At 34.4% G+C, this 26,721-nt stretch overlaps 1 protein-coding gene across 5 annotated transcripts in view; it reads right to left on the reverse strand.

The window, feature by feature from the left end:
• The window catches only part of LNPK (lunapark, ER junction formation factor), a 74,546-nt gene that overhangs the window by 14,016 nt on the left and 33,809 nt on the right, over positions 1–26,721 (reverse strand). For all 5 annotated transcript variants that reach the window (XM_030325699.1, XM_030325698.2, XM_030325705.1 and 2 more), the window contains 3 exons: positions 23,321–23,404; positions 23,187–23,238; positions 7,814–8,026 (listed from right to left, as the gene is read on the reverse strand). In XM_030325699.1, coding sequence (XP_030181559.1) covers positions 7,814–8,026; positions 23,187–23,238; positions 23,321–23,404 — 349 coding nt within the window. The remainder of the gene's footprint in view (positions 1–7,813; positions 8,027–23,186; positions 23,239–23,320; positions 23,405–26,721) is intronic.

The following is a 26,721-nucleotide window of genomic DNA, read 5'->3' on the forward strand; positions in this document are numbered from 1 at the left end:
CAGTCAGAGAAAGACAGATAGCATATGTTTTCACTCACATGTGGATCTTGAGAAACTTAACAGAAGACCATGGGGGAAGGGAAGGGGGAAAAAAAAACAGTTACAGAGAGGGAGGGAGGCAAACCATAAGAGACGCTTAAATACAGAGAACAAACTGAGGGTTGATGGGGGAGAGGGGAAAATGGGGGATGGGCATTGACCCATAAATTTAATTAAGTTAAAAAAAAAAGCATTAAAAAATTATTAGACATGCAAATAAGCAGGAAAATACAACCCATAATGAGAAAAATAACCAAAAATGACCTAGAAATGACAGTTTATAGAATTAGTAGACAAATACACATTATTTTAAAGCTTTGTATTTTGCTGGTTTTTTTTACATGTATTTATTTTTCAGAGACAGACAGAGCATGAGCGGGGGAGGGGCAGAGACAGAGAAGGAGACACAGAGTTCGAAGCAGGGTCCTGACCCTGAGCTGTCAACACAGAGCCCGACACAGGGCTCTGTGAGATCATGACCTGAGCTGAAGTTGGATGCTTAGCTGACTGAGCCACTCAGGCGCCTCAGTAGACAAATATATGGTTATTATGACTCTATTCTATATGCTTGAGAATCTACAGGAAAGATTCAATGTGTTAGTAAAGAAATGGAAAACTTTAAAAGACCTAAACTGAACTTCTACAGATGAAAACTATAATGTCTAGGATGAAAAATCTGCTGATGGGATAAATAGCACTTTGGACATTACAGGGAAAAGAAAAAGTAAATTTGAAGATATAGCAATAGAAACCATACAAAATGAAACACAAAGAAAAGCCTATAAATTTTTTTAAATAAATCATCAGCAAGCTGCGTAATATGCATATAATTGGAGTCCATAAGAAAGGAAAGAGAAAACAGTACTGCAAAAAAAAAAAAAATTTTTCCAAATTTGATGAAAGATATAAACCCACAAATCCAAGAATATTAACAAACCCTAAGCACAAGAAATAATTTTGCACCAAGGCAAGATCATCAAATTGCTTAAGACCAGTAATAAGGAGAAAACCTTTGGGGTGCCTGGGTGGCGCAGTCGGTTAAGCATCCGACTTCAGCCAGGTCACGATCTCGCGGTCAGGGAGTTCGAGCCCCGCGTCAGGCTCTGGGCTGACGGCTCAGAGCCTGGAGCCTGTTTCCGATTCTGTGTCTCCCTCTCTCTCTGCCCCTCCCCCGTTCATGCTCTGTCTCTCTCTGTCCCAAAAATAAATAAATGTTGAAAAAAAAATTTAAAAAAATAAATAAAAATGAAGGCAAAATTAAAACTTTTTCAAACATACAAAACTGAAAGAATTCATCATTTGCAGAACTGCACTGTAAACATGTTAAAAGAAGTCCTCAGGCAGAAGGAAAATGACGTCAGACAGAAAGTGGGATCTATACAAAGGAAAGAAAAATAACTAAAATGGTTACCATGCGGGTAAATATACAAAACTTTCATTATTTAAATCCCTTTAAAATATAATTGATAGCTTAAAGGAAAAATAACTTTTTGTGTGTGTGGTTTACAACATATCTAGAAGTAAAATGTATGGCAATAATAGCACAAAGTCAGGAAAGGAGAAACCTAAGTATACTGTTGTTAGAATCTCAAATTACTTGTGAACTGGTATTATATCACTTGAAGGTGAACTGTAAGTTAAAGTATATACATATAAGATATATGTAAACCCCAAAACACCCACTAAAATAATGTGAAAAAGGGGTGCCTGGGTGGCTCAGTGGGTTAAGCGTCCGACTCCGGCTCAGGTCATGATCTCACAGTTTGTGAGTTCAAGCCCGCGTCGGGCTCTGTGCTGGCAGCTCAGAACCTGGAGCCTGCTTCAGATTCTGTGTCTCCCTCTCTCTCTGCCCCTCCCCTGCTCACACTCTGTCTCTCTCTCCTTCAAAAATAAATAAACATTGGAGTGCCTGGGTGGCTCAGTCAGTTGAGTGTCCAACTTTGGCTCAGGATCTCACAGTTCAGTTCATAAGTTCGAGCCCCGCGTCGGGTTCTGTGCTGACAGCTCAGAGCCTGGAACATGCTTCAGATTCTGTGTCTCCCTCTCTCTCTGCCCCTAACCCACTCTCATTCTGTCTCTGTCTCTCTCAAAAATAAATACACATTAAAAAAAATTTTTTTAATAAAATACAAAGACACAAATAGTTTAAAAATAAATAACAGAAACAATATATATAAATTTCCTAACACTAATCAAAAGAAATCTGGAGTAGCTGTATTAATATCATTATCAGGGATAAAAAAGGGTAATTTATAATGACAAAGGAGTCAATTTATCAAGAGAACACAATAATCCTAAACATACATATGCATCATAATGCGCTTCAAAACACATGAAGCAAAAACTAACAGAAGTACAAAAAGAAATAGACAAGTATATATTTGGTATATATGTAATCTATATACGTATACATAATAGTATATATAACATATATACACAATAATATATAAAATATATGTATAACAGTATATACAACATATATACACAATATATATAATGTGTATATATATATAATAGTATTTACTTATTTATACACACAAAATAATGCGGTTGGAGATTGCAACAGCTTTCTCTCAATAACTGACAGAATAAACACAGAAATCAGTAATGACATAAAAGACTCGAACACCACTATCTGCTACCAACTTGACCTGACATTTATAGCCACTCTATTCAACAGAAACAGAATATGTATTCAAGTGAATATAAAACATTTACCAAGACAGATGATATTCTGAGACATAAAACAAGTTTCAGTACACTTAAGAAGATTCAAATACAAAGTATGTTTTCTGAACACAATAGAATTAAATTTCAAATCACCAACAGAAAGACATCAAGGAAATCTCCAAATAACAAATCTCTAAATAACATACATTTAAATAACCGAGGGTTCAAAGAAAAATCAAAATGGAATTTTGAATTGAATGAAAATGAAAAAACAACATATCAAATTTATGATATGCAGCTAAAGCAGTACTTAGAGGATAATTTATAACACTAAACATCTATGAAAGAGGGTAAATCTAAAATTCATGAACTCAGCTTCCGCCTTAAAAAACTAAAAGAGAAGAGCAAATGAAACCCAAGATAAACAGAATAAAGGAATAAAGAGTAAATAATAAAATAGAAAATATAAAAATAATTGAGAAAATCTGGTTGTTTTGAGAAGATCAAAACTGATAAACCTCAAGCCAGACTAATCAGAGAAAAAAAAAAAAAAGTAAGATAAAAAATACTATCATCAGGAATGAAAGAAATGGCATAAATCTAAATTATAAAGATATCAAAAGGATAATAAGAGTATAATGAATAGCTTTATCCCAATAAATTCAAAAGTTAAGTGAAATAGACAAATCCTTTGAAAGACCACCAAACTACCACAGCTTACTCAACAAGAAACCGGTAACTATTCAGCATGCTAAAATTTTATTAAGAACTTTTATATCTATGTTCCTAAGGGATATTAGTCTGTAGATTTTTTTTCAACTGAATTTTTAGTTTGAAAACAAAAACAAAAAACCCTTCCACAAAGAAAACACTGGAGTCAGATGCTTCAACCTGTCAATTCTACCAAACATTTGAGGAAAAAATAATATAAACTCTCCACAAAATTGTCTGTGAAATTGAAGATGAGAGAATACTTTCTCATACTTTTGATAGCAAAATCAGACAAAGACATTATTAGAAAAAAAAAAATACTGTTGACCAATATCCCTAAGGAAAATTAATGCAAACATTTTTAACAAACTTTTAGCAAATCAAATCCAACACTATATATAAAAAATAAAACACCATGACTAAGTCGGATTTATCCCAGGGAAGCAAGATAGTCTAATATTTAAAAATCAATGTATTTCACTGTATGAACAGACATTAAATAAACTAAAACCCCATTATTAGCATCTCAAGAGATGCAGAAAAAAAAAATGATAAAATCCATTTTCCATTATTGATAAAAGTCTTCAGCTACCTAGAAATAGAAGGGTACTTCTTCAACCTGATAAAAGTTATCCATATACAACAAAACAATAACAACAACAACAGAAAAAACCCTACAGTTAACATCATGCTGACTGGTGAAAAAGTACCTTCTTTCCTCCTAAGATCAGCAATAAGGCAAGAATGTCTGCTTTTGCAATTTTTTTTTTTTTTTAATATTTTAAGCAATCTCTATACCCAACATGGGGCTTGAACTCACAACCTCAAGATCAAGAGTCACACACTCCACCAACTGTACCAGCCAGGCGCCCCTGCTTTTGACACTTCTACTTAATATTGTACTAAAGGTTCTAGCTAGTGCAATAAGGTAAGAGTAAGAAACAAAAGGAATCCAGATTAGAAAAGAAGTAGAAATTACCGTTATTCACAGACAATGTAAGAGTCTATGTAGAAAATACTATAGAATCTATTTAAAAACTAATAAAACTAATAAGTTTAACAAGATTACAGGATACAAGACCAAAATACAAAAATTAATTGCATATATATATATATATATATATGTAATTAATTTTTGTATTTTGTATTTTTGTAATATATATATATATTAGCAATGAACAACTAGAGATACCAAAACAAATCCATTTACATTAGGATCAAAAGTTGGAAACAATTACATATACATTTAACCAAAAAAACATACAAAACCTACATACTAAACACTACAAATCATTGCTGAGAAAAACTGAAGATCTAAACAAAGAGAGAGACATACTGTGTTCATGTAATAAACTAGGCAATATCAGAAGAGACAAATGGAGAATAGAGAGTAAAAGAATAACCTAGTTTTGGGGGGGGCTTTTTCGTTATTTTTATTTTTATTTGAGAGAGAGCACATGCAAGCAGGGTACAGAAGCAGGGAGAGAATCTTAAGTAGGCTCCATGCTCAGCACAGAGCCTGATGTGGAGCTCAATCCCACGACACTGGGATCATGACCTGAGCCAAAATCAAGAGTCGGATGCTCAACCAACTAAGCCACCTAGGCGCCCCAATAACCTAGTTTTAATTAGTGATTTACATCACATAAACACATCAACAACAAAAATGAAGAGCTATGAACTGTAACTCCACAAACTTTGAAAACTGAAAGAGAACTGTTTGTAGGAGATACTCTGAACTGAGAGACAACACAGAAGGCAGCACTAAGAAGAAAGTGAGAGAATAAAATAAGTGATGTTTGCCTTTGTAAAGCAAGGCAGGATGAACACAAAAATAAGATGGGCAGCAATGAAGGTTTACATGAAGACCTCACAGAAGACTTTGCAACAAAATGAGACGTTGCTGGAATAAGCCTTGCAATACAAGGATACAAGGTTTTCAAAATGATTCTGACAAAAACCAAAGTTTAAGAGTAACAATACTATATTAATGTTTTAAAGGATAATAAAAGAGATTTGCTTTGTAAATCACCACAAACCTAAAGGCTGTTGCCATCTAAAAAAGGGCAAATGATGTCAAAATTGTAGCAATTAACAAATGAAATTTAAGTTGTAGAATAAGTTCTTAATATAACAAATCAAGAACATTTTTTCAGATTTCATCAGATATTAGTTTACTTGTATTAACATTCAATTGTTATCATCAAAAAGTAAACCTGGATGCAAACACTTAGATAATGCACACTCATTATCAAGTTTTCAACTAGAATAAGTATGCCAAATTATATCTTGAAAGCCTTCAAGTCAAATTACCTTTTGCTGGAATATTTTACTTCTACATGTTTAAAATGAAAATGTCCATAAAGGAATCTGGATACATAAAACAACAGATTTCATAAGAAATATCTTAAATGCTGTGCATACTGATGACTTTTAAAATAACACATCTTCACATTTATGCTGTTATGGATAACGGTAATTAATACAAACATCAAAAGCAATCATTGTAGGAATACTGGTCATTTTTACACAGCCTGGCAAATTATCAAGTACCTGCTGGTTATTAATTTTCAAACATATGGGAGCCCTGTGGTAATACACATTAGATTGATTCTCTTCCACAAATATGGCATAATAAAAAAATGAATTATTAATCTTCTCTATAAGAAATCATTTAACTCATTCATATTTTTGGCAATGTACAACTTAAATACTCTTCTACATGGAAAACAAATCAAGAACATTAGTAAAATATGCTTTATTTACATGATCGTGAAATTTAGGCCATTTCCCCTCTATAACCCTATTCTTGTATATACATGCAATACAGTTTTTATTACTTTATACAGGTTTCTCCCTCTCTCTCTCTCTCAAAATAAATAAATACACTTTTATTTCCTTAAAACTAATTAGATACACAAATGTATATAATTCATGCATTCTCAGACAAGAAAAAGTTCTTTCATAACTTTTCAGTAACTAAGAACTTTACAAATCATGTGTATTTCAAATCAATCAGATAATAACAGAAAGATAAATAATTTTCAATCAACTTAATTTTTCTAAATTTCACAAAATACATGGCTGCCTTAAGTGACATCATTATATGTCAAATTTGAAAGTATTTTTTCAGTAACTAAAGTTATGACTTATATACATTTAATTTGCAGCCAGCTTTCTTAATTTGTTTATAAATTAACAGTTTTCTAAAATCTTATGCTCCTTTTTTTTTTTAACGCAAAGCAGGAAAAAACTCTACTGTCATAGCAACATTTAGATTGCTTTTATTATATAAGTGCCCTGTATACTTGATATCAACTACTCACTAGCCTCAAAATCATTATAAATTATAGGTTAGTAATTACGCATGAAATAACAAAATCATCTAAACTAGAATTAAATATCCTAAAATAAGATAAATAGGGGCCCTGGGTAGCTCACTCAGTTAAACGTCCAACTCCTGATTTCAGCTCAGGTCTTGATCTCACGGTTTAGACTGAGCCCCAAATCCAGCTCTGTGCTGACAGCATGGAGACTGCTTGAGATCCTCTCCCTCCCTCTCTCTGCCCCGTGTGTGTATGTGCTCTCTCTCTCTCTCAAAATAAATAAACTTTAATAAATAAATAAAGACAAGATAAATCATTTACTACCATATTCAAGAATCTGACACGGAAATTTATATAAAATAATGTGATCTCCTGAAGCAGTAGATTTCCATGTACCATCACATTCCAAAAGAAATAATAATCAGGGTAATATAATCTATTACACTTCAAAAATGGGGTCTTCCCCTAGAGCTCTACCACACTGAACAAAGAAAATCCAAAGAAATGAACTAGTAAAGGCAGTATGTTAATTTAATAGAACTTTATGCTAAAGTATCTGTCAGAAAATACTAAGGTTCTTTGGCTTAATAAAAGAAAAATCTACCAGCCCATAGTAACAATAATAGTACTGTAGACTACAATGCAGAAATAGTCTTCCTGGAATATGTTGTCATGCTTAAAAATGTATGTGAAGAGTTCAGCAAAAAACATGAATATATTCCAAAAGTGTTCTCTTCTATCCCCATTTTATATAAATCTGGAGCCATTCTAAATCTGAATATAAAAAGATATGCTATACTGTTGACTACAGAATACTACAAAGTTTTATTGCCATTTAAACAAAGAAGCCATAACAGTTAAATGAGCTCAAGAAATAGGTTTCAGTATCACAAGGTGCCAGCTGTAAAGAGTTATGGCTAATTGAATATGGAACTCCTGCTTAATCAGATAACTGCTCTGCTATTTCCAAATGAAATGCCATTTCCATACTGCCTGAAAATGGCCCGTTTTATTGGTAACCAGAGAAAACAATATAAACTGTAAATAACATTAAGTGCTCTGTTTACCCATTCCAGGCACTGAAGTAGCAGGGGATCCAAGACGTCTTGGTAACACATTTGATGATAGGGCTGGAGTAACAGTTCTTTCTGGGGGTCCACCAGGGGCTGAACTGTCCTTTGGTGGTCCAGGAGATACTGGAACTTGTGGAGAAGGGCCCTGGCTAGAGCTTGCTGGTGTTGGAGAAAGGTTTCTCTGAGCTGCAGTTCGCTGACGAATCTCTGAGAATAAGAATTAAAAAGTGTATTTTCAATTTAATATCTGTATTAGCCAATACCACAAATGACACGTTTAATGAAGTTTTGTGGCACCAGAAAGCATCTCTAGGGTCAAGACTTCTTATAATAAGAAATCTATAAAATGTACATTGAAAACTGACTATAACAGAGTACTCCATTTCTGATCCTATACTTCCAACTGTATATGTTTACACAAAAAGCCTCAATCTATCACAGGTATCACTTTTCAAAACAAATTCAATGAAAATAAAACCATCCCCAATTATGTGTCATGTCTTTTTATAGTAATCCTCTCTAATTTATGATAAAGGAAAGAAAGTTTATTAAAATTAGTGAAAACTCTAATGAAAATGGCAGATTTTTTTCAAGATAAGAAAAAAGATAACTAAGAAATGAATGAATGAAGTATATTCTAGAATCATCAAATAATTTATGAGGTACTTAATCTAAGTAGTCACAGAAATGCTGAAAAAGTATTCTTTACTATTAGGTACCATTCCCACTCTCCTTATATTATTAACATCCTTTTGGTAATTTTTTTTGTCAATACATTCAAAAAAGGAAAACTTCCACTCTGCATAAACAGTATCATCACAAATAAATCTAAATAAATCTCATCTTTTAGTTGCAGAAATTACAAGATTTTCTGTATTAGGGGTTGGTAAATGTGCCATATCCAGGCTCCTGCCCCTTTTTATAGTTTTATTAAAACATGACAACACTTGGGGCGCCTGGGTGGCGCAGTCGGTTAAGCGTCCGACTTCAGCCAGGTCACGATCTCACGGTCCGTGAGTTCGAGCCCCGCGTCAGGCTCTGGGCTGATGGCTCGGAGCCTGGAGCCTGTTTCCGATTCTGTGTCTCCCTCTCTCTCTGCCCCTCCCCCGTTCATGCTCTGTCTCTCTCTGTCCCAAAAATAAATAAACGTTGAAAAAAAAATTTAAAAAAAAAAAAAAAAAAAAAAAAACATGACAACACTCTTTTTTGTTTACATATTGCCTATAGCTGCTTTAGAAGAGCTGAGAAGAGATCATATGACTGTCAGAGCCATTTACTATATTTACTATCTGGCCCTTTACAGAAAGTTTCATAATTCCCTACTCCATAACATTTCACTTCTATCATTTCCCCTTCCCACCATATCTTACTTGAATGTCAATGGAAAGATCTCAAGTAAAGAAGTGCTTATCGCTTTTTAATTCTGCATATCACCTTAAATTATCACAAATCCTTAAACAGTAGGCTGAAACTAAAGAAGTTAAGTTCCAATTGGCATGACTGGTTAAAATGCATACTTCCAGAAGCAAAATATTTTAAGTTTGGACTCTGTTTGGCAGTTAAAGATTTTCATTAAAAGTTCACTGCCACTAAAAGTATAGCTCTAGCATCAGATTTCAGTTTACTACAATCTAGTCTACCAGCTAAGAACCTGGGCCCTGTAATCAGAAAAGTCTGGTTAGAATCCTACAGCTTTAAGGGGCGCCTGGGTGGCGCAGTCGGTTAAGCGTCCGACTTCAGCCAGGTCACGATCTCGCGGTCCGTGAGTTCGAGCCCCGCGTCGGGCTCTGGGCTGATGGCTCAGAGCCTGGAGCCTGTTTCTGATTCTGTGTCTCCCTCTCTCTCTGCCCCTCCCCCGTTCATGCTCTGTCTCTCTCTGTCCCAAAAATAAATAAACGTTGAAAAAAAAAAGAATCCTACAGCTTTACAAGACCTTAGATGGGATAACTTCACTAAACCTCTTTTCTTCATCTGTAAATTCAGGATAATAATATTAACTCATAGAACTGTAATAAGGATTAAATAAGATAATGTCTGTATTGATAGCTCACATTTACTGAATACATCCATAATATTTCAGATGACAGTGTTTTCACACAAAGTATTTTCAAATGACCAGTTAGGGTGTTATTACTGAGACCAACTAATTTTCCTCTGGCTCTTAATTTAGTCTCTAACCTAGCCACTGAAATAATAAATTACAAGCAGATCATCATTATAGAAATGGAACTGTCTTTGTATTTGGTGATTTTCCATGCAGTTTAGAAATTTTCAGATTTTACCTGGACTAATTGTATCCTAATATCTCTTGCAAATTAGCTGGTTACCTAATTATCTTTTACTCACAAGGAACACCTTAAGAGGTGGTTACACATTAGGAAAGCCATTAAATGCTGCAAAAAGTACTGAGGGGCACCTGGCTGACTCAGACAGTAGAGCATGCAACGCTTGATCTCAGGGTCATGAGTTCAAGCCCCAGGTTGGGTATAGAGTCTACTTAAAAAAAAAACAAAAAAACAAAACACAAAAGGTACTAAGATCAGTGAAATTATATTAAGATTTGGTCATTTGAATTGATTTTAAAAAACAAGGTATCAGGTACTGCAACTCATTTTTCAGCCAATTTTCAGGTAAACCATAACTCAAAAAAAGACATTTTCCTTCCAGATAAATAAAAGTTTAACATGTATTAGACTATATTAAAAGTAGCTATTAAGATTTGAAACTGCTTCCTCTAAATGCGCATCTACCCTGGAGCACTTAACTAAAGTACCCTTTTAACATCAGCCATGTAGGACTGAAAGATGAGGTCTGTAACTAGCTAGTTAACAAAGGACACCATGTGTAGCATTCCATGAAAGAGACCCTTGGCTTAATAATTTCTAAATCTAAATTTAGGCAGAAAAGGGAGAAAAATGATATAAGAGAGTCAGGAAAGGGAGAAAACATAGTGTCATTGTTTTCAAAGGAAAAGCAAGTAACAAAGAATTAGAATATCAATAGGTGAAAGTACCTAGTAGTACAACATCCAATCTATAGTTGGTAAGGTGTTATGAAATATTCTGGTAGTCTCAATTTAAAACATCTAAGATTTATCTACTTTTAGTCACCTGCCATTCACAAATGCTTTGTATTATAATTTCTCTAAAATGTTTATGGTATTCAACTAAGTATTATATTGTTATATTCAACATTTCCTGCATTTAAATGTAAAATACCATCCCCCCAAAATATTTACCAAGCATTTCACATCATTCTGGCAAAGTATCATAAAGAGTGTTTCATAAATTCAAGTCTTCACTACAAGATGTTTCAACATCCTTATCTGTGATCAGTCACTGATTCAATAAAAATCACATTCAACAAGAATGAGTACATGTCTATATTTTTAAATTCCCAATGAAACAAATAGAATCTGAATGAGATTAAAAACCAGTACATTACAATAAACAAATTGTAAAATAATGAAAAAACAAGACAGTTGTTAAAAAACATAGACTGCCAGAAATAAGTCAGAGAAAGACAAATACCATATGATTTCACTCACATATGGAATTTAAAAAACAAACAGATGAAGATGGGGTGAAAAAAAGAGAGAGGCAAGCAATAACACAGACCCTTATCTATAGAGAACATACTGAGGGTTGCTGGAGGGGAGGAGGGCAGGGGAATGGGTTAAATGGGTGATAAATATTAAGGACGGCACTTGTGATGAGCACTAGGTATTATATATAAGTGATGAATCACTAAATCCTATACCTGAAACTAACATTACACTGTATGTTAACTAAGTGGAATTTAAATAAAAACTTGAAACTAAAAAAAAAACAAAACAAAAACAAAACAAAAAAAAAAAACAAAAACCAGACACCAGGATCAAGCTGTGTGGATTTAAGTTTCAGCTCTACCCTGTTTATTAGATGTGCATGCAACCTTTTCCAAGTTGATGACAACTTTCAGTTCAGCTTCCTCATAATAGGAATACTTAACTTCTTATGGTTGTTGTAAAGATTAAATGAGATAAGCAACACAAAGGGCTTAACCAAAGCACAAGTACTTAATAAGTACTTAATAAACAATAACTATTAGTAGTATTCATCTAAACTTTCCAGAGATTACAATAAATCAAAAGCTAAGCAACCTACAACTTCTAAAGCCATAATAAAAATAAAATGTAGACATTAATGTACAAATTAAATGTTTTCCTAAAGTTATTTGTGAACTGACTTAAATGTGTAAATTCACAATTTATGCAAAAACTTAAATCTATAACTCTAGCATATTATCGATAATTCTTGAGATAAAAGTTCTAGAAATCAAATAATTCTGATTTATCAGATTTTTAAATACTGATTCTTTACATGTAGAGGGTTTTGTCTTCATTTCGGTAGTAAGCTGGAATAGGAAGAATACCATATTATAGTTAGGAGACCTGGATTTTCATCCTAGTGATACCACCAGTTCCTTATGTAGATAAAAAGTCTTTTATCTACTCTGGGTTTCAAATTTCTTTAAAGAGTGTTGGCAAAACTACAAAGATGATCCTCATATTTTCCCTAGCACTGGTCAAAGGTTTTCTGAACACTGTGTCCAGTTCTAAGCCTCATAAGAAAAAGTGTCAAGAAAAAGCTTTTGAATGATTCACATATGTAAATGTGGAGATTTTTAAATTGGGGGTGAATAAGGCTCTTTATAAGTGATTACTAAATGTAGTTCTGTGAGACATAAGGGATATATCTTCAGGAGAATTTCCATTGTTAAATGTATATAAATTCTGGTCTCTAATGTTTAAATTTATATGATTCCTTTAAAAAATCAAAATAATAAAGACCATGGATCTGACATCTCTTTTACTTTCAAAATTTTCTGAACTCTATATTCACTGTACCATCTTCTACATATCCTACTCATGCTAAGCTACTTTAAACTCAGCCTCTGCCCTATTTCTCCACTTAGATTGTTTTCTCAATAGGTGGATGCCTTTTAACAACAAAATTACTCCATAACCTCTTCCTTCCCATAGAGGCAAAGCTTTTGGGAGGGAAGAAAAACTTCCCCAACATTTCACTTCTCAACCCAACACAATCTGTTTTTTGTCTTTCTTAGCTACAATATCACTTACCACTTACCACTGAAGACACCATTGCTTTGGTTACCAACAAACCTACACCATTACTGTTAACAGCTACTCTTTAAGGAATCCCTATTATCTACTAGGAACTACACTAGGTGATTAATGTGAGTTTACTAATTTCATCTAATATTTAAACCAACTCTTTGAGATAATTCTTATCCTTAGTTTTCAAAAGAAGAAACTAAAGCTCAAAAGCTAAGCAACTTGCAAATTCTTACAGTAAAATAAGAGATGGAGGCAGGATACAAATCCCAGTGTTTATTACAACAATGCCCTCAACTCTGTTATAACTTATCAGATTCAATGGCCTCACTAGTCTTCTACTCACCTGACCCTTTGCAGACTATGACAGCAGATGCATCCCTAACTACACTTCAACTTTCTAGATGCCAGTTTAGTTCTGCTTTTAACTTTAATCATTCCTTCTTTTTCCTGGGCTCCTCCTTTTGCCATCTACCCTTAAATGTTAATATTCCCTGGAGTTCTGCCATAGGCCTTCTTACTCTGTTTTCTCTCCCTGGGCAATTTCACTCAATCCCATGGTTTGAATAACTATCATCTATACGTCCCAATCGTTCCTAATCTGTACCTATAACCTTAACCTTCTTCCTGAGCTTCATATGAAATAATCAATTACCTGTAAACCATACCACTTAGATGTCACTTGACTCAACAAATCCAAAAGCAAATCCATTATCTTCTACACAAACGTACTACTCCAAGTCTTATGCTTATCTTGCTTAAAACATCTAACCAGTTGCCAAAAACCTAGGTGATATCTGGACCCCTCTTCCCACTCCCCACTTTCCAAATCTAATTGTCATAAAATCTTGTCAATCTAATCTTAAATCTTAATTATCTCTTAAATCTCTTCTTCTTCAACTCCTTTGCCACAACTTTATATCCTGTAGGCCTTTATCTCTTACCTATATTAGATTATATCCTAATCCATCTCCATGTCTTCAACCTTGTTCTCTCCAAATCCATTCTCCATATTACAAAAAAAAAAAAAAAAAAGTGTTCTTTCTAAAATGCAAAGCCTCAGTGGCTTTCCATGTCACATATACAATAAAGTCCCAAACTCCAGAATGTTGTATACAAAATGCTTCATGATCATCCTTCCCTCACATAAACACTACCTCCCTTTTTTGGGGCATACAGCACTATTTGCAGTCTCTTAAGGTACCCCATTGTTTCCCTCTTCTTATCTTTGCATGTGAAGTAGACCTGAACAGTCCTATCCCAGTGTGTTCTCAAGGCACATTGTTACTAAAATTTATAATGCATTGTGATTTGTACCTACCACCTTCATTGTGGTCCTTAATACGTTAAGATTATTTACATGAGTGCACCCTTTTGAACCAAGAGCTCCTAGACAGGAACTGCATCTTAGTAGCCCCAGGATTTGGTAAGTAATTAGCACAGAGTGTGAGCTTAATAAACATCTGTGAAATAAATTTACTTTCCACTTGCATTTCAAGATTAAATTTCCAACTGCCTGTTATCCAACTTAGATGGTATAGTAGGCAGAAAAATGGCCTCCCACACATATGCACATTCTCATCCTCAGAACCTATAAATGTTATGTCACATGAAAGAGGAATTAAGATTGCAGATAGAATTAAGATTGTTAATCAGCTGAATTTGTGTTGCCTGCTTCATTGAGAATTTCAGTCTAACTTCAGGAGACCATACAAAAAAAGCCAACTTCAAGCAGAAAATATGCTAATCACATATGCCACTTGCCAGCCTGTAGTTTACTATTTGTGTTGTTCTGCTTTTTAAATTAATAATATATTTTCTTATATTATTTTATAAACAAATAATCCAATTTAAAAACAGGCAGAGAACATGACTAGATGTTTTTCCAAAGAAGACACAAAGATGGCCAACAGACACATGAAAAGAAACTCAACATCACTAATCATCAGGGATATGAATATCAATGCCACTGTGAGATATCACCACATACTAGTCAGAATGGCTAGTACCAAAAAGACAAGAAATAACAGGTGTTGGCAAGGATGTGGAAGAAAGGGAACCTTTCTACAATATTGGTAGGAATGTAAATTGATGCAATCACTATGAAAAACAGTATGGAGCTTCCTTAAAAATTAAAAATTTAAAAGTAGAAATACCATACAACTTCCACTTCTGAGTACTTACCAGAGAAAAACAAAAACACTAATTTGAAAAGTTAAATACACCCTTATGTTCAATGCATCATTATTTATAATAAACAAGATATGGAAGCAACCTAAGTGTCCATCAACAGATGAATGGATCAAGATGTGCCATTTACACACACACACACACACACACACACACACCCCTATACATATAATGGAATATTATTCAGCCATAAAAAGGGGTGAGAACTTGTCATTAGCAACAACATGGATGGACATACAGTGTATAAAGCTAAGTGAAATAAGTCAGACAGAAAAAAGACAAGAACCATGTAATTTCACTTATAATGTGAAATCTAAAAAAAAATAAACAGGGATGCCTGGTGGCTCAGTCAGTTGAGAATCCAACTCTTGATCTTGGCTCAGGGGAGCCTGCTTAAGATTCTCTCTCTCTCTCTCTCTCTCTCTCTCTCTCTCTCTCTCCGTCTCCCACTTGCACTAAAATAAAAACTAAATTAAAATAAATAAATAAATAAATAAATAAATAAATAAATAAATAAAATGAACAAACAAAATAAAAAATAGACTCATAAATACAGACAACAAACTGGTGGTTGCCAGAGAAGAGGGGAGGATAGAGGGATGGGCAAAATAGGTGAAGGTGCTTAAGGGATACAAATTTACAGTTATAAAACAAGTAAGCCACTGGGATGAAAAGTACACCATAGGAAATACAGTCCACAATATTGCAAGAACTTTGTATGGTGACAGACGGTAGCTACACTTAGCTTGGAAAGCTAATGTACACAATTGTCAAATCACTATGTTGTACACTTAAAACTAATATAATGTTGTATGTCAATTGTACTTCAGTTGAAAAGAGGATGTTTGGTGACACCTGGGAAGCTCAGTCAGTTGGGCATCCAACTCTTGATTTCGGCTCAGGTCATGATCTCATGGTTCATGGGTTCAAGCCCTGCTTGGGGCTCTGTGCTGACAGTGTGGAGCCTGCTTGGGATTCTCTCTCCCTCTCTCTCTGCCCCTCTCCCACTCATGGTCATGCTCGCTCTCTCTCCCCCAAAATATATAAACATTAAAAAAAAAATGTTTTGCTTTATAATTCTTTATCTCAACATTTACTTTTTTCATCACCTTGATGGTTTATTTCTACTTAGTCTCCTACCTCTTTCAACTTTAAACAACCTGCACCTGGCAGCTCACCAACATCCCATTTGGTAAATTATTATTTTACAACATTTAAACACAATTTGTTAATTCTAAGAAAAAGTTTTCTTTTATTTCCTTCAACTCAGCACGTTTATTAAGCAACCACTCTGAGTAAAGCACCACTGAATGGAATGCAGAGTTGCACACAGAGGTGGCAAGCAAAGATCACACAAAAATCATGAAACAGCAGGTAAGTGCCATAAAAAAGGAACCAACAAAGTGCCATAGAGGGCCCAAGAATGGGGAGATTAAACTCGGTGATGGGATGAAGGAAGGGTTCATGGGAATGGGGCATTTAAGACGAACACTGAAAAATGGATGGAGACATAAATGCCTTTGTTACCTGTATTAAGGCACAGGTGGCAGTTTTAAAATACAAGCCCAGGATGCTTTGGTTTGCCTGCCATCAAATGGGGGATGGAGGACGTCTATGTCCCCTCCCTTGAATCTGTTCCTGTTTGACCAAGAGAATATAAATGCGCCAGTTTTCAGGACTACTTTTTGTCTCTTGGGCCGCTTGCTCTTAGAATCCAGCCACCATGTTGGAGCAAGCCCAAGTGACCCCATGAGAGAACTCCATGCAGAGAGGAACTAACAGCCAGCACCAACTTGTCAGCCATGTGAGTAAGCCATCCTGGTAGTAGATCTTCCAGGCCCAATCAGGTAGATCCAAAAGATGTGAGGCAGAGATGCTCAGTCTCTGTCAAACCTTGCCAACACTGAAAATTCATGAGCAAAACAAATGAATGTTGTTGTGAGCCACTAAGTTTTGGGGTGGTTTGTTATTCAATAGATAGCTGTGTGGGGCGCCTGGGTGGTTCAGTCGGTTAAGTGTCAGACTCTTGATTTTGGCTCAGGTCATGATCTCACGGTTCGTGAGACCGAGCCCTCTATCGGGCTCTGTGCTGACAGCATGCAGCCTGCTTACGATTCTCTCTCTCCCTCTCTCTCTGAACCTCCCCCACTCTCTCTCTCTCTCTCTCTTAAAATAAATAAATGAACATTAAAAAAATAGATAACTGCAACAGTATAGATATGACACTTAAGAACATCCCAAAAAGTAAATTTACTATTTTACAAGTGTTTTCCAGATTTTTTAATCAAACATACACCTCAAAAAACAGTAAAATATGAAGTATCGTTCCCTTTGCTATCAAGATCAAAAACAGTGATTTCTACTTTAATCTCCCACATATGCCACATAACACAAGTGAGTAAATTCTAAAAACCTACTTAAGAAGTTATAATCCATTTGCTAGAGCCATTAAATTTTTCTGCAATACTTATTGATTTCAAATTTAGCTGTGGCAGAATACAATTGACTTTTCTTTTGTTAATGTCATTAGTAGAGATGCAGGGTTATGTACAAAGGTAAAAAAGAATGTATAGGTGACTTCCTTTTGAAACAAATATAAGAAAGTCTGTTAAGAATTTATGGTCATAACTTAATCTTAGAACTTTGCCATTAAAGGTAACTGCACCATTTTCAAGTTCAAGCATCCCACTCTGAAAGCACAGTTACCCTTCCAGCTTAATTTCTCAATTATTCTTTCAACTCCAAGGGGAGATCTATAATCCATTAGTTATTAAAGGGGTCAGCCAACTTTTGTAAAGGGTTACATAGTAAATATCTTAGGCTTTGTGGACCACATACAGCTTCAGTTGGATATTCTTATTCTTCTTTCTTATTTTTTAGAACACTTTAAAAATGTAAAACCAGTTCTAAGGTCAAGAGCCATATAAAAGAGATCTTGTAGTTCAGACACCTGTATCACTACTACCAATACCTTTGATGTCCATCACCCGCCTCTCACGTCTTTACTTCCCTCATGATCATCTTAGATTCTACAATATATTGTCATAATCACTCCCTTGCAAACAATTTCACCACCCTGCCCCTTTATCACTTTATTTAATCCATTAGTCAAAACCCCAACCCTGGTTAAAACCAACTCTCTTCCTACTCCATGCCTCTACCCATACAGCTAAACAACAGGAAAACATGCACAACCATGCTTTAAATTCGTGACTGTTTACTTTAAGTGGACTTTAGTGTCCCCTGGCATTCCTACATTTTCCTAATCCATTTACTCTCTTAGTCTCCTAGAGACCTATTTTATATATTCTCTTCAGGGCCCCAACAATGTCTCCCCCATTCTCACTCTCATTAAGAAAATAGATACAATCAGAAGACAATTCTCACTACCTAGTTGTATCTGCCCATGTTCTCTGTCTTCCCTTATTATTGATGAACTATGCACGCTCGTATCGAAAGCCAACTCCTGCACTTGTACACTAAATCCCATTCCTTCTTGCCTCCTTACGGACTCTCTACCAATTGTCCCCACTCTCTCCATCATCAATTATTCCATGTCTTATAGGCCATTCCCAATAGCACACAAATCTCTTACCAACCCCAAATATCTAGATTTCTTTATCCTATAGAATCTATTCAGAAAATTATACTTGCAAATATCATTTTTCATTAATTTCAAACTTTACTACTTTTTAATCTACTAAGAACAAAGTCTTCCCATCTCTCAGTCTATGATTTCTACAGAACTAGAATGAATGCTAAGATTCTAAGTACCGTTATCATTCTATTAAATGTAAATATGTATATATACACATAGATCTACCTTTTATGTTAATTTATTTCTTCATATCAAATGATTACCCTGATTTTCTAATATTAAGCACCCACTGATAAAAATTCCTTACAAAAAAGGGTCAAGACTAATACTGCCAAGGTCATGAAAAACAAGTCTGAGAAACGAGCACAGCCAAAAAAGCCTAAGAAGACAAGTCAACTAAATGCAATGTGGTATATCCTGGATGAGATCCCGAAACATAAAAAGAACATTAAAAATAAATAAATAAATAAATAAATAAATAAATAAATAATAAATAAATAAAAAACTAAGGAAATCTGAATAAGCTATGTGGACTTTTAATAGTGAATCAATATTGGCTCATTACCTTCAACAAATGTACTATGCTAATGTAAGATGTTAACAGGGAAAACTTGGTACAAAGGTATATGGGAATTCTTTGTACTAGCTTGGTAATTTTTCTGTAAATCTAAAAATATTCTAAAACATTAACTTTATTAAAAAGAAGGTGAAGGTCAGGTTAGTATTGTTTCCAGTAAATATTACATTCCTTTTAATGCGAAACCTAAGAAAACCAAAGAATACTATTCTCAAATTTTATAATCAATCTCAGTATAATATATATTATTAATACTAAGTAATAAGAAATAAAAGAAATATATCTACTACACGTGAATCACAGTTCTGGTTCAGCAATCATGCAAGAGAGTTAGATTCAAATAAGAACAGCACAATTCAATTTGATTTGGGAGCAAATCTATTCAAGCACCATTTATGCACATATATACTCATATATTTTTGCACATATATATATATATGCACATATATATTTTTCCCCTACCTATTTCAGTTCAGAAACAGGTAAAAGAAAGGAAAGGAAGGAAAAGAGGGAGAGATGGAGGAGAGGAAGGAAAGAACGAACGAACAATGGTAAAAGCAAAGACATAAATATTTGACTAAATCACAGGAACAGAGAACTTAAACATAAATAAAATGTATGACTAAGTCACCTACACAATAATAGAAACCTAAAAGAGATTTGAAAGGATTAAACAACAAAACTCAATTATAATTCTCAAAAAGTAGAATGAAGTTGAGATATAGTTTAGAATTTTTTTCAATAAGGAAAAAACTCCAAACAGCAATTACTGCAGATGAAGAACTACTAATACTACAATAGGACCCTCCAGAAGAAATACTTTTAAGAGGAAAAAAAAAAAGCTTATACGCTTCTTAAGGTTGAAAACCGTATTATATTCATCTCTGTACTCCTCATGGTATTTGCACATAAGAATTATTTAACATGTTCTTTTAAATAAACAATTCATTTATGGGGCACCTGGGTGGCTCAGTCGGTTGAGCAACCGACTTCAGCTCAGGTCATGATCTTGCAGTTTGTGAGTTCGAACCCCGCGTTGGGCTCTGTGCTGACAGCTCAGAGCCTCGAGCGTGCTTCGGATTCTGTGTCTCCCTTTCTCTGCCCCTTCCCCGCTCATGATCTGTCTCTCTCTGTCTCTCAAAAACGAATAAGCATTTGGGGCACCTGGGTGGCTCAGTTGGTTAAGTGTCCAACTTTGGCCCACGTCATGATCTCACAGTGCGCGAGTTCAAGCCCCGTGTCAGGCTCTGTGCTGACGGCTTGGAGCCTGGAGCCTGCTTTGGATTCTGTGTCTCCCTCTCTCTCTTTGCACCTCCCCAGCTCATGCTCGCACTCTGTCTCTGTCAAAAATAAATAAACTTAAAAAAAATTTTTTTTAATGAATAAATGTTAAAAAATTTTTTTTAAATAAAGAAAGAAACAAACAAACAATTCATTTATCTTATAACTAGTGGTTAATTCTCCCTAAAAGGCTAAAAGGATATCCAAAAGCAGTACCACAGGAATCCACAGCAGAGACCAGCAATGGTTTTTCTATGACTACAATATGACATCAAAAGGAAAAAATGTATTTGAGTTTCAAAGGCTTCTAAGGAAAAATAAATTTAAATTCTTCAAGGAAATTATGTTGCCTAAATATTATTAAATACTTAAGAATGTCAGTAAAGGGTTCATACCTCTTTTTTTTAATGAGAGAAAAGAGCAGATTTTTTTTAAGTAACAGCATCAGCTTTCTGCAAAATATCACATTTTAAAAATTTCCTAAGGTTATTTAAGAAGTAGTTTTGAAACGTTAGTACCAGTTATACAAAATACTGTAAAAATTATAGAAACCTGGCCTATAGACCGAACACTCTTTTTAAAATTACTAGAAAGGGGGTACCTGGGTTGCTCAGTCAGTTAAGCGTCTGACTTCAGCTCAGGTCATGACCTCATGGTTTGTGAGTTCGAGCCCCACACTGGGCTCTGCGCTGACAGCTCAGAGCCTGGAGCCTGTTTCGGATTCTGTGTCTCCCTATCTCTCTGGCCCTCCCCTGCTTAGACTCTGTCTCTCTCTCAAAAATAAATAAAAACATTTTAAGAAACATTTAAAATTACTAAAAACAAGTGTAAGTTGTAGAAAAATTTAAACGTATTATGAAGGCAGGAGTTTCAGTGCAAGTATCTATGACTAATTTATTTTAATCATATGTAAACTTATTATATTCATCAAAATATCAGGCTTCTATTTCTATAAATCAAAATCCTACTTATAGAAAATGGGAGAGGGTGGGATTCTTCCCATATAGCCCTGCCAATCAGAAAACCTAAAACTGGGGCACCTGGGTGGCTCAGTCAGTTAAGCCTCTGACTTTGGCTCAGATCGTGATCTCACATTTCATGAGTTCAAGCCCCATGGCAGACTCTGTGTTGACAGCGGAGGTGGAGCCTGGAGCCCACTTCCAGTTCTGTGTCTCCTTCTCTCTGGCCCTCCCCTGCTCATTCTCTCTCTCTCTCAAAAATAAACATTTAAAAAAAAAACTAAAAAAAAAAAAAAAAAAAAAAAAAAAACCTAAAAGTATTATGGCTTATTTAGTACCAATGGTCTCTGTGGACATTTATAAAAGAATTGACTTCTGAAAGTTCTAAAAGTCATCCTGAACTTTATAAACCAGGCTACAATTCTGATGATTTATAAGAATAAAAGTTAAATTTTAAAAAATGGTTTTTTTAATGTTTATTTATTTTTGAGAGAGAGAGAGAGACAGAGCACGAGCAGGGGAGGAGCAGAGAGGAGACACAGAATCCAAAGCAGGTTCCAGACTCCAGGCTCTGAACTGTCAGCACAGAGCCCGACGCGGGGTTCAAACCCACGAACCGTGATACCATGACCTGAGCCGAAGTCGGACACTTAATCAACTGAACCGCTTAGGCACCCCAAAAGTTAAATTTTTAAAAATGATATATTCTGTATTGTAACAAAAGCCTTACAAACTATGATATTCTAGAAAAAAGAACAAAGAGGAAAGCCAATACAAACTCAAAAATATCTTTTCACATGCCAATCTTAGAATTACTTTATGTAACCACTTAAAATAGTAACTTTTTAAATTTTATGTAATATTTAATACAATAGTAGTGATGGTTTCGCTAATAATCTGACAACACAACTTTTGAAAGAGTTTATGTTTTACATAGCAGTAATTCTATTTTTTCTTAATTATTAGAAATTCAAACTTTCTAAATTATTTTATTATCTTTCTAAATAAAAGTTTTTAGAAGAAACTTCAAGCTTGACAAAAATGTTCATTAAATTTCTCAAAAATAAATCATAAAAATGTAAGAATTTTCATAAGGCATTCTAAGAGATTCTTTTTTTATATATATATATTTATTTGAGACAGAGAGAGTGAGAGAGAGTGCATGCACAGGGGACAGGCAGAGAAAGAGAGAGAAACAGAATCCCAAGCAAGCTCCCTACTGTCAGCACAGAGCCCAACATAGGGATCGATCTCAACAAACCTTGAGATCACGACGAGAGCCGAAATCAAGAGTCCAATGTCTAACTGACTGAGCCACCCAGGCGCCCCTAAGAGATTCTTATAAGAAAGGGGGAAAAAAACTAAACAAAATAGTGATGGAATTATTTAAATTTCAAAAGCTTAAAATCAATTATATATTTAATCTCAAAAGATAAATCTTTACTTATTTATCAACATATTCCTGTAAAATAAAAATGAAGTAAACTTATTGCCATCCACTCCAAGTCATAACCCACACTACCAAGTATAAATCAACATAAAAGCATTCTACACAAGTTTTTACACACCTCTATCACACTTTTGAACTCACTTGGATAAATATGGATCTTTCCAACAGCAGCAGCAGTTTCTACAAAGTTATTTACCTTGTCCAGGTCTTGCAGTTACAGCTGCTCCAGCAGATGGCGGCTCAAACTCCTGTCAATTACAGTTATGTTATTACAGTGACTTATTACAATGCGCTATTTATAATAAAATAGCAGTGATATAACAGCCTTACCTTTGCTTTCTTTGAGTCTGGGTCAAACCTTTCAAGAATTAATTTAGCCGTTTTATAAGTTTCTTTTTCCATGACTTCTTCAAGCTACAAACAAAAATTTCCATAAATTGTCACACTTTAAAACATATACACTACTTATTTTTAAATGTCCTATTCTAAAAATGTTCAAGTACAATGCTTAAAATAAACAGCACATAATATATCCAAATAGCATGAAAGACTTCCTACATTCAAATAATTAAAATCCAGATTTTAAAATGGCTTCTAACCTCTAATATGTTACTTGTATTTAACAGCTTTACTGGAAGGAAATACCAAATACTGCTAATTGTTTACATATAATGAGGAGAATAATTACATGCACCAACTTCAATAATGGAATGTGCAAAAATCTATCAGCCATCATTATTGGAAGTTATTAGACATGACAAGCAAATGACAGGCAATTCCTCAGATTTATTTCCTCATAGCACTTAATGCTATTAATTTAAAGAAGGTCGTTAGCCAAGAGCTTTACAAAATAAAATCTCTGTGCCAATTAACTGCTGTCAGCATCGATTTTAGATTATTTATTAGCAGAAGCAATTAGCTTGCTGCAAATGCAGTGAAACTCACTAACTGGGAGAACAGCCATGGAATTTGCTCAAATGACTTTAAAAGCTGAAGCTCCTCCTTTTTTACTTAGATCCAAACAACTTGAGAGGGAAAAAAACATAGTAAGAATTTAAATAAAAACTTTACTGAGTTCTATACTCACACTAGGGACTGTAATTAAAACAGTTCATTATTATAGCATTTTATTTACAATACATTCAAGTCACTCTATGGCTTAATACAGGGTTTAATTTAAAAAGCAATAAGTAGTAAGTAAAGTATCATTTTAGCAGTTATGGCCCAATATCAAGAAAGTTTAATTTTAGTACAAGACAGTCATATTATGACAAATAGCTAATGTGTAGTAGAAAATGCTTTTGCAAAAACTGGAATAGGACGTTTTCTTTTCCTTTTCAGTGACCACTATAGCCACTTAGATTTCAGTAAATGTCATATTTATTTCAAAGGTCATTTATTTTAGAATTCAACACAAGAGCACATTTACCAAGTTAAAAAAAATGCTGCCAACAGTTGTTAATGGATTCCTCATTAAAAACTCAATTCAACATTTAAGAAGTGAAATGCTTACATGAATGATTTATTAACCTTGGTTCAGTGAAACTAAAAATTTTCCAAATTATTTCAAAATTATGATAAATTCTCAAAACAAGCAAGTTTAATTTTCTGATGTAAAGGAAAGGTTTGCAGTATCACCTGAGAGTTGAGGAAAAAGTAGGAATTGAGATAGAAAGATATTATACGCCCCCAAATCAACATAATCTACATGGAATCCACATGGAATATCAATGAACTAAGTCCCTGATCTCTACAAATTAATTTTTGATGTCTTAGACTAATAATGTTGTGGCAATAGAACTTTACGTGATGATGAAAACGGTTTACATCTTCACAATACAGTAACCACTAAGCCATATGTGACAAATGAGCACTTAAAACGTTGCTTGTGCAAATGAGGAATGGAATTGTAGTTTTATTACATTTTAAACAATGTACATTTAAAAGATACATGTAGCTCTGGCTACTGATCTGGATAGCACAGTTCTAGACTAAGATGATTTCTAGGCTTAAAAAGAAGATTAGATACAACCATGATCTTTGAAACAACACACAAAACTCAAAACCAAAATGACACTTCACCAAATGATTGCAATTCCTGCTGATCATTCAGCCAGTATTCATGTTTATGTCCATGTTCATGTAAAGTATCTTCAATAAAATCATTTTTTAAAGCACTAAAAGACATAAATCCACTCTCTTTTGCACTTTTAACAAAAATTTTTCACATATTTTTTTAATGTTTATTTATTTTTGAAGGAGAGACAGTCAGAGTGGGGGGGGAGGGCAGACAGAGAGAGAGGGAGACACAGAATCTAAAGCAGGCTCCAGGCTCTGAGCTGTCAGCACAGGGCCCAACGCGGGGCTTGAACCCACAAACCGCAAGATCATGACCTGAGCCGAAGTTGGAAGCTCAACCGACTAAGCCACCCAGGAGCCTCTCTCACATAATATCTTAATTAACACATGTATCCATACAACATTTTAAGTGAATTCAACTTATTTTAAACACAGACATTCCGATCAGTGAAAAAAACATAAGCTTGAAACTGAAGTCCGAAAAAAATCAGGGTTAAAGCATATATCCATTCTTAATTACCCAGAAAGACTTTGAGCAAGTCTTCTGGCCTCAGTTTCTCTTTTTGTAAAGCAGATACATTACATTTCCTCATTTCTTCATACTACTATTAGGCACTTTAGGGGCACCTGGGTGGCTCAGTCAGTTAAGCATCTGACTCTTGGTTTTGGCTCAGGTCATGATCTCACGGTTCATGGGGTCAAGCCCTATGTTGGGCTTGGGATTCTCTCTCTCTCTCTCTCTGCCCCTCCCCCATTCTCTCATTCTAGCTCTCTCTCTCAAAAATATTTTTGAAGGTAATTACAATAATGTAGGAGAAAGTCTACAACAGTACTCAATTACAATAATACATAATCTTTAGTGATATCCCAATTAATCAGAATGGGTCTGAAAACAGTGTTTTCAAATACCCAACATATTAATCCCAAGATGCAAGAATGAAAAATCGGATTCTCAGAATTCCCTAAAATATAAATTACCCTATATTATTCATAATACTTTTTATATTTTAAGTAATAATAAATTATATAATTGCTTTTCTGTGATACATTATACCAAAGGTTTCAGACCTTTTATTTAAAAAAATAATTATGAATCAATGATATTATTATATATTTCAATAACATGCAAAAATTACTTCTACTTGATACACACATTTCATCATAGACAACACTAAAAAGAAAACATTACCACAAATGTCAGAAAAATTTTTAATTTTAAAAGGTAATCCTACAAATACTTAAATTTTAAAATATCCTTCATGAAAGAATGAAATCTGGCCATTTGTAGCAACGTGGATGGAACTGGAGAGTATTACGCTAAGTGAAATAAGTCAGGCAGAGCAAGACAGATACCATGTTTTCACTCATATGTGGATCCTGAGAAACTTAACAGAAGACCATGGTGGGGGGGGGGGGTAGTTACAGAAAGTGAAGGAGGTAAACCATAAGAAACTCTGAAATACTGAGAACAAACTGAGGGTGGATGGGGGGTGGGGGAGAGAGGAAAGTGGGTGATGGGCATTGAGAAGGGCACCTGTTGGGATGAGCACTGGGTATTGTATGGAAACCAATTTGACAATAAATCATATAAATAAATAGGTGAAAAAATAAAATAATAAATATCATTCATGAAATAAAATTTTAAAACACAC

The sequence above is a fragment of the Lynx canadensis genome, chromosome C1 (genome assembly GCF_007474595.2).
Source record: "Lynx canadensis isolate LIC74 chromosome C1, mLynCan4.pri.v2, whole genome shotgun sequence".
In the NCBI taxonomy this organism is placed as follows: Eukaryota; Metazoa; Chordata; class Mammalia; order Carnivora; family Felidae; genus Lynx; species Lynx canadensis.